The following is a 9016-nucleotide window of genomic DNA, read 5'->3' as shown; positions in this document are numbered from 1 at the left end:
ATTAGTGTTGTGAAGGGTTTTTTTGTTTGTAGCAGCTGCGGTATTTTTACTGCACTTATTTTATAATAAAATTTCAGGTTTAAAAAAAAATTAAATACAAGCCCTGTTTTTTTCTTTGAAAAAAAGTAGCTGATGCATTTAATAAAAAATTGAAAACATTAAGCAATGCTTTAAAGCCCTTCATCTCGTCCAGCTGTCAAACAAGTTGCAGAACGGATGGGTGATGCCTTGGGCTCTTAAAAAAATAACCAAACTTCCAAAATAATAACAATTTTAATGAGAAACTAAAACGTCCAAAACAATACTAAGGGCACGTTTGGTTCGTTGTAATGGAATAGAGGCGTAATAGCAAATCAATTGTTTAGTTGAATGTAATGGAATAGAAGCGTAATAGCAATCTTGTGTTTGGTTGAATGGAATAGAGGTGTAATAGCATAATGGAAAAAACTAAAATGACTAGAATACCCTTACCATAAATTTGTTTTGGTAAATGATTATTGTTATTGTTATTTAAATTTTAATAAGATTATTATTATCAATAATAAATAATTTAATCATATTTAAACATAATTATTATTAAATATATTATAATTAAAATATATAATTTAATAAAATTCTTAATAATCAATATTCTTATATGAATTTACTCAAATCATAATATATGATACTATAAAATATAAATTAACATAATTATTATTAAATATATTATAATTAAAATATATAATTTAATAAAATTATTAATAATCAATATTATTATATGAATTTACTCAAATCATAATATATGATACTATAAAATATAATTTAACATAATTATTATTAAATATAATTTAATAAAATTCTTAATATTAAATATTCTTATATTAATTTAATAAAATCATAATATATAATACTATATAATATAATTTAAAATAATTATTATTAAATATAATTTAATAAAAATATATAATTTAATAAAATTCTTAATATTAAATATTCTTATATGAATTTAATAAAATCATAATATATAATACTATATAATATAGATTAATAATGTAGATACTTGCTAAGAAAACATGGATTAAACAAATGTCAAGCATAGGCTTCTTCCAAAAAAAATTTTCTATGAACAATCACATAGGCATAAAGCAACCATGGTAAACTATAAAAAAAAAAAGATCTATCTGTTATCAAGCAGCAAATCTGTGTTTATAACTTCTAATACATAAGTTCTGCATGCATATTCAAGAGAAACAACTAGTATACAAATCACTTACCATACAAAAGTTAAACTATAAAGCAGTAAACAGAGTGACATTAAAGTGAACTTGAAACAACCAACACTGACTCATAAAACAGATTCTTAAGCCTTAGCAACAGCTTTCTAGTGACATTTACATGCAATCGCAGGCTTTGAGAAGTGATGTAGACTAGGGTCATTTCTCATTTACAAACATTATGGACAAACATTGCAAGTATTGACAGGTTTTCTATCCACACTTTATTTCATCAAAAACATTGCAAGTATCTCTTCATCAGTCGAGTACAAATTATCAAAATTTGACTCGAACTCTTCATCATCCACATCGTCTCGTGGTTTCACCTCCAATTCATCCATCAATTCATCATCGGTCTCCTCATGCTTCCCAGCTAACTTTCTCCGCAAAATGGCCTCAAGAACTGAAGGGAGTGCCTCTTCATCCCCTTCAAAGTACTTCTTGATTTGGGTTTTCAGCTCTGGCACCAAATAACTAACAAAGTTAAACAACATAACAAAAAAACAAACTATCATGATTTATCCAAACAAATATATACATATATCATGATTTAGTTTCCCTTCCTTTCTCAACAACCAAACAAATAATTTCCAAATAAAAAAAAGTAAATTCCAGCAAAGAAGAAGCACAGATTAAAAAAAAGTAATTTCATCTTATTCAACTCCTGGAAGAAATCATATAAAATTTAGTTTTAGCCTTAAGTTCTACACCAGTAGCATCAGTTGACACATTATACACATAGGCAAATTCAAAGTACTAAGAAAGAGCTAAACATTGTAGTAACCGATTAACTTTCTGATATATTAATGAGTCATCCATTTCAACATCACCAACTACACATATAAATAAGAGTACCATAGAGTCGCATTTGCAAGCTATGCTACTCGTACTCGAGTATGTTCAGTTTTTTAAGTTTTTTGAGACATCTTCAAACTCGTATCCGGAGATATACCAAAAAAAGGCCAGCCATGAATACTTCAGGAAAAGAAATAAAAGTTGCAAGTCTAGAATTCCAAGCAACTACTGTTCTAGATGAAAAGGGCATATCAAAGCTCCCTTTCAAAAGCATAGGCAATTTTCCAACTGATGACAGCAATCTAATTCTAGAATAAGAGCTAAACTATATACATATATAACTCAAATATATGTGCTACAATGAAAAACAATCGGCTTCATCACCTTTCTCAACATGGTCTACTGTGTTATTAATTTTATGAATTTAAGCAATGAGAAATGCTACCAGAGAAAAGACAAAAAGAAGCTGGAGTCGAAACACCATAGTTGAAGCAGGAAAATCATCTAAACAAAAGGCTTTGCATGTCCAGAACCAGAATGCAGGCATATTATAGCCTTGTGACAAGTATTATAACAAAAAAAAAATAACAGCCAAACCTCTTGTCCAGCATCAGTTGAAATGATTGAAGTCGGTGAGAAATCTTCCAATTCAGCAGCCTTTTCTCTTGCAAGAGCAACAACACTTTCAGGAAAATTGGCAAATTCTGCCACATGAATACCAAAACTTTCAGGATAAACAGGTATATTTCAGAAGCTATAAATCATGAATAAAGCCTTAATGCAACACATAAAGCAAATAACCTATCAAATAATTACAGTTCTTCACAGCTTGCAGACCTTAGCAGCAATAAGTCCACTGATTTGAGCCATATCACAAAACAAAACAGCACCACACTTATCCGTAATCTGTCGAAACCTTCCGTAATCCCATTCCCTCGAATACGAACTACCACCACATATCAATATCTTAGGCCTAAAATCAAGCGCCCTCTCTTCCAACTTCTCATAATCTATATACCCAGTTTGTGGATTCACTTTATATGGCAAACTCTCAAAGAAAATTGAAGCAGAAGATACTTTTCTACCATGTGGGGTATAATACCCATGACTGGTATTCCCTCCTGATGGAGTATCCAATCCCATGATCCTATCTCCGGGCAATAGTAACCCAGTATAGACTGCGGTGAAGATGAAACTAACCTAAAGAGAGCGTTGATGAAGTGTCAGCCGATTGAGATAACAAATCCATGGAACAAAAGCTTGCATTCAAACAAAACCCAAACGAAAAAAAAACAATAAAGGAGAGAAAAATTATAACAGAGAAAGCCGAAGACAATGTTGAAGCAAAGATTCATACCTGAAATCGGCCTCCGATGAAGACAATGTTGAGGATTTGTTATGAAAGCAGAAGAAATGAGGATAGATCTACAATGCCGATGGAAGAAGAAGCAGAAATCTATGAGGGCAGAAAAAGGAAATGAAAATAAGAAATGGGTAAAGATTCTCTAATTGGCGCTGGATGGGGGAATAGCTATTACGAGACCGGGTGTATTAGGGAAGGAACAGATTTGGGACGTAATGGTAATACAACCAACCAAACAATAGATTAAATGGGGCCCACCGATTAGGCCAATACACCCAAACCAAACATGGTGTAAGGGTGAGTTTGGATGGGCGGTGCGTTTACCTGCGGTTAGTGTAAAAACAACGGTGGTGGTGAGATTAGACACTGTAGCGATACTGTAGCGTGAGACAAAAAGTAAACTAAACGCACCGCACCGCACCCAATTGCCCATCCAAACTCACCCTAAGTAAACAAATCCTAATTACAGTTTAGTCTTCTCTCGAATTCATTTCTCCTCTCTGTGAGAACTAACAACTCTTAGCTTAAATCCTTAACAAATCTTACCCTCCATCCTCACTACCCACCGAGATTCTTCGGAATTTCAAACAACCCTCTCAGTGCACAACTACCTACCGGACATCAATACAAGCCCCATTTAGATATAATGAATTAGATTCAATAATGTTGTATGCAATGTGAATACATAGCATGATCATAATATGAAAATAACAACACTACATAATTATGATTAGCATGTTAAAATTTGTATAATATATATTTTAAATACAATTATAAAAATTAATATGATGACATATTATACAAATTTAAGAGGTTTTATTAGACTTGGAAATTTCTAGTACATAACAATATAACATTGCACCAAGAAATATTAATTAGCGTAGGATAAAATAATATAAATATTATTGTAATATTTTAAAATATATATAAGGTTTGAATAGTTGCAAATCAAAAGTTATGTTACTATTTATTGTTGAGTTGTGTTTTTAAATTTAAAATTATGTCACTTGATTATTAACAAATAGTTATAATTATTTAAGTAGATATCTATTGAATAATTATATTTATTGCTAAAAATATGACTATTCATTTTGAGTAGACATGAGGCCTCTTATAGATAGGAATGAACTTTTATTTGTATAATACACCTGAAACCATAGAAATAAAGTTTGTTTCTATTTCTCCCACATCTTTTATATTCTTGTAGAAATTCTTCAAAAAATGTGATATTTTTACTATATTTCGCTCAATGCAAAACATAGATAGTTATTGGGCTTCATTGTATCCTCGAAGTTTATTTGTCATAACTTGTTTACACACCAAAATACATGTGAGAACGAATAAAGCCTTAAAAACAAAGTAACATTGAAAACACACCTTGAAACCTTTGTTAATTTTTTATAAGTTCATTTTATCTTCACACACCAACAAATATAACACAAATTCACTTCTATATAAAAATGTATCCGAATAACCTACAAAATCGACAAAATTAATGTACATATATTTTTCATTTTTTTTCCCTTTCCTGGCGTCTTTCTTTTTAAAACACAAAAAAGTTGACCCCAATTAATTTATATAATTTATTTCTAAGCTTGCCAGTCAACCAAAATACCCCTGCAATAATCTAAATTAAACACGGCAACATCAAAGATCCAAACCAGCAACCCTGCATCTCTCGCCAAAACCCTCCTACCAACTCCAACATCTTTTACCACAACACCTACCCTCGTGCATGGGCATTGCCAATCGAACTAAGACTCAATCGGATAATAAAAATTATTAAAAATATTAAACTAATTTAATTAATAATTCAATGGTCATGATCACATTAATAACAGACTAGTGGCAATCAAGGGTTCAACTCATGCTAATCCAACAAGTCTTATGTGAAAATGGTTTAATTGTCATTACCTCCTTAGAACAATTATCACTTAAGGCCTCAACCATTCCTTTATTCAAATCTCACTCATGATACACGCTGCGATTTAGTCCCTATACAATATACTTAATCACTTATCTTAATTAATTATTAAATAATTTTTTCTCATTTAATTACTAATGTTTCTATTTTCTAATTTCATACTCGCTTTGCAATTGCTTGATTAAAATTTTTGACCAACCCAGTCTAATAAATTCAATTCTAAAATATTTTCGACACTGATAAAAATTGGATCATTACACTTACTAGGACAACAAGACATCATTAACAAATATTATCTTAATTATAATTATAAATAACAAGGGATCCTTGTTATAACCGATAGGCTTATTTGGCATTAATAAGGCATCCTTGCTCCTGTTGACATGAGCTACATCTTAAAGATCCCTATAAGTGTTCATAAGCAGTCAGATAGACTTATTTGGCATTAGAGTAGGGATAGCTGATACAGTGTTAAAACCAACCACTCAGTGGCATTAGATTTGCTCACTAATTTGCGAGACCATTTTGTTGAGGGACCTTGGTTACGTCTTTGGAATTGCAAGCTCTCTTCCACCAGACGGATTCAAAAATACGATTTAGAAGCTAAATTTATATTAGCATTGTTGATTACATATTTTTTCACTATTAATTTTCATGTATAATTATTCAATAATTAAAGTATACATATATTATGATTTGAAATATTTATAAAATTAAAAAATACATATATTTTGGGAGGGATTTGAGGTCAAAATTTAACTTTTTAAAGGGTTTAATGTAATAAAATTCATGTAAATGTCTAAAAAGCTAGGGCTGTTGCCCCTACCTGACCCCTTATATCCGCCAATGCCTCTCAAGAGAAGTGTGAATATGACTCCGTTATGTTCACGTGTTTTTTCAGTGTCCGATTGCAATGGAAGTTTGGCAGCTAGCATAGATGTAACATGGGCAGTCTATTATCGACTATTTTATTATTCCTCTGTTGCAAACTACGGAGGCGAGCTTGACTAGTTGGAGCCTGGCTATTTTGTGGAGCATTTGGTTCCATCAAAATGTCTTTCTCTGGCGGAACCAGTATACTACTGCTTTTAGTATTTTGGTGTTTGTTGATTCAGTTTTGCAGAATTGGCAGCATTCAAGGAGTAATTTTTTATTCTGTGCAGGTTTCTACTAAGTTGTCTCCGACTTGGTTGAAGCCACCTTCAAGTTTTCTTAAGTGCAATTGGAGGAAAATAAGGCTACTTGTTTTGTGGATGTGATGAAGGATTTGAATGGTTTGGTGTTTAAGTGCTTCATTGGTTTTGTTAATTCGTTGATAGATCCTTGCATAGTTGAAGCATTTGCAATTGGGAGGCTCTTTCTTGGTTGTGGAGTCAGATTCCTTTGTTACTATTTCTTCTTTGACTTGCCCAAGATTAGATGTTCCTGATTTCTGTTTGGTGATTCAAGATTGTTTGCATTTTCAGCATTTGTCTTTTCTTTGGAATCTTCAAGGAGCTAAGAAGGCAGCTCATTCATCAGCACCGGTGAATTTATTGTCTGCTAACCACAATGAGTGGGAGAATCCTCTTACTAATCTTGTTTCTATTTTTCATTCGATATTATTTATGACTTCTATTGTGAATAGAGAGAGACATTAGGGCCGGGTGAATGGGAAAAACCTATTTCACTTCAGTTTAATTTGTCCACTTTTTGGAGAGTTCATGTACCAATACAAAAGTGTCCTGCATCTACCAAGTGCCTTTTTAAGCTATATAACTGATCCCAAAGTTCATGGCCTTTCTCGTGAGCACGACTTGAATCAAGACATGTTGTAAAAATGATTTTAAACATAATTTTAAGGGTAAACTATCAAAATAGTCACTTTTGTTTGTTTTAGGTTACATTTTAGTCACTAAACACTAATTGCAGTTAACGGTGTAACAATAAGCTGACGTAGCACGTTAAATTATCATTTTAAACAAAACTTCTAGGTTTAATTATACAATTGGTTCTTATATTTTTTCGTTTTGAGCAATTTAACTTTTTTTCTTTTATGTCCTTTGAACTTTCATTTTCTTTTCTTTGTTTTCCATTCTCTTCCCCTTCTTCCTTTGTTTTTCTCTCTTATCCATTCTTTTAACGCAGCTTTTCTATGTTTCTCATTTGTTAAAACTAGTCCCAATACTTTTATTTCTTTGAACAATTTAATTTTTTTTCTTTTGCTTTCTTTATTTTCCTTTTCTTCTTCTCCTTTATTTTTCTCTCTTCTCATATTCTTCATTGCAAAAACATAATCTTTGTCCACCGAATAAACCAAGTCCTTGTTTCTTTCACATGGTTCCTAAATTGAATTTCACTGAAATCGAACATCAATCATTCTTAATCAAATCTCAATTTGAATATAACTTGATTTTGAAACTAAAATTGGATCTAACTAATTAATACAATAAACCATTTACTTAATCAAATCTAAACATAAATTGAATTTTTTATATTCAAAACAAGTTTTTTTTCGTTTCCAAACATTTACAGAATCGTTTAGATTATTTATTTTATTTTATGACGAATAAAATGAAGCAAACAATAAAATTAATCTAAACCTTCTTGGATATTCCCAAGCAAGCTTGATTGGAAGTCGAGCATGAATAAACCAAAGAGAGAAAGGAAGCATGAAACCAAACTGGTTTTGATAAAGTTGAGGGTAAGTTTCGTATGATGGTTGTTTTAGTCCTTGAGACTGTATAACTCATTTGAAAAATCCATGAAACAACGTAGTTTTGAGAGGGGGAGAATGTTGTAGGTAAGATAGATAAGGTGGTTGTAGGGGTTGGTTAGGAGGTTAAGGGAATTAGCCCGGGAAACTTTGTTAAGGGTGAACTACCATAAGTCACGACTAGCGAAGTCTTCGAGTGAGGTGAGCTTGTGGACTAGGTCATTGAGAGATCCAAATTGGTTTGTTAAAGTGATGATGAACGATGATGGTTTGTAATTGTGGGATGAGAATATGCAAAACAAGTTTTATTTTGGTTTCACCTTTAACCTTTTTTTTTCATAAACATAAATTTTTTTTAACAAATGGACAATATAGAAAAACTATGTTAAAAGAGATGGAGAAAGGAGGAAGACATAGGGGGAAGCAGAAGAGAATGAAAAATAAAGAAAGAAAAAAAAGATAAGTTAAAAGAATAGAAAAGAAAAAATTTAAATTGCTCAAAACGAAAAAATATGGGGACCAATTGTATAATTTAACTTAAAATTTTGTTTGAAATGATGATTTAACATGCCATGTTAGCTTACCATTATACTTTTAACAGCTTAGTGACTAAAATGTAACATTTCAAACAAAGTGACTAAAATGTAAGCTAAGGTAAACAAAAGTGACTATTTTAACAATTTACCTAATTTTAAAACACATAATTGATTCTATCTATTTTCATAATTTTAAAACTTAAATTTTCAACTCATTTAATGATTGAATAGTGTTTGAGTTACTTCGTTAACTTAATATAAAGTATTGTATTTAAATACATGTGAAGTGCCATAGTTATTGATTTTATAATGTAACCAAAATCTATTCCACGATAAATAGTTAGGAATCTAAACATGTAAAAACGAGGGCTTGGCCCATGAACAGATATCTTCGATTTTGAGCCCTTTGAGTTTTTTTTTGAAAAGAACACTGGCCCAACTTCATTTCAT

The 9016-nt window shown here is 31.1% G+C and overlaps 1 protein-coding gene across 4 annotated transcripts; it reads right to left on the bottom strand.

Annotated features, from left to right (window-relative positions):
• Nucleotides 1-1161: 1161 nt before the first annotated feature.
• LOC105778751 (serine hydroxymethyltransferase 7) lies at nt 1162-3606 on the bottom strand. 4 transcript variants are annotated; one of them, XR_008195308.1, is made up of 4 exons: nt 3406-3606; nt 2850-3248; nt 2646-2752; nt 1162-1713 (listed from the first exon to the last, which is right to left on the bottom strand). XR_008195308.1 is itself a non-coding variant. In XM_052629591.1 (4 exons), the coding sequence occupies exons 2-4, from the start codon at nt 3189-3191 to the stop codon at nt 1708-1710; spliced, it is 372 nt and encodes a 123-aa protein (XP_052485551.1). In that variant the 5' UTR covers nt 3192-3248; nt 3406-3605; the 3' UTR covers nt 1162-1707. The 4 variants fall into 4 exon arrangements, 3 of the variants coding, with proteins under 3 accessions (XP_052485551.1, XP_052485550.1, XP_052485549.1); XM_052629591.1 differs by having other exon boundaries at nt 2646-2705; nt 2886-3248; nt 3406-3605; XM_052629590.1 differs by having other exon boundaries at nt 2886-3307; nt 3406-3603.
• Between the last annotated feature and the right edge of the window lie 5410 nt (nt 3607-9016).

Source organism: Gossypium raimondii, chromosome 4 (genome assembly GCF_025698545.1).
Source record: "Gossypium raimondii isolate GPD5lz chromosome 4, ASM2569854v1, whole genome shotgun sequence".
NCBI lineage: Eukaryota > Viridiplantae > Streptophyta > Magnoliopsida > Malvales > Malvaceae > Gossypium > Gossypium raimondii.
The sequence above is the reverse complement of the archived record's forward strand: the minus strand, read 5'-3'. Positions and strand labels throughout refer to the sequence as shown.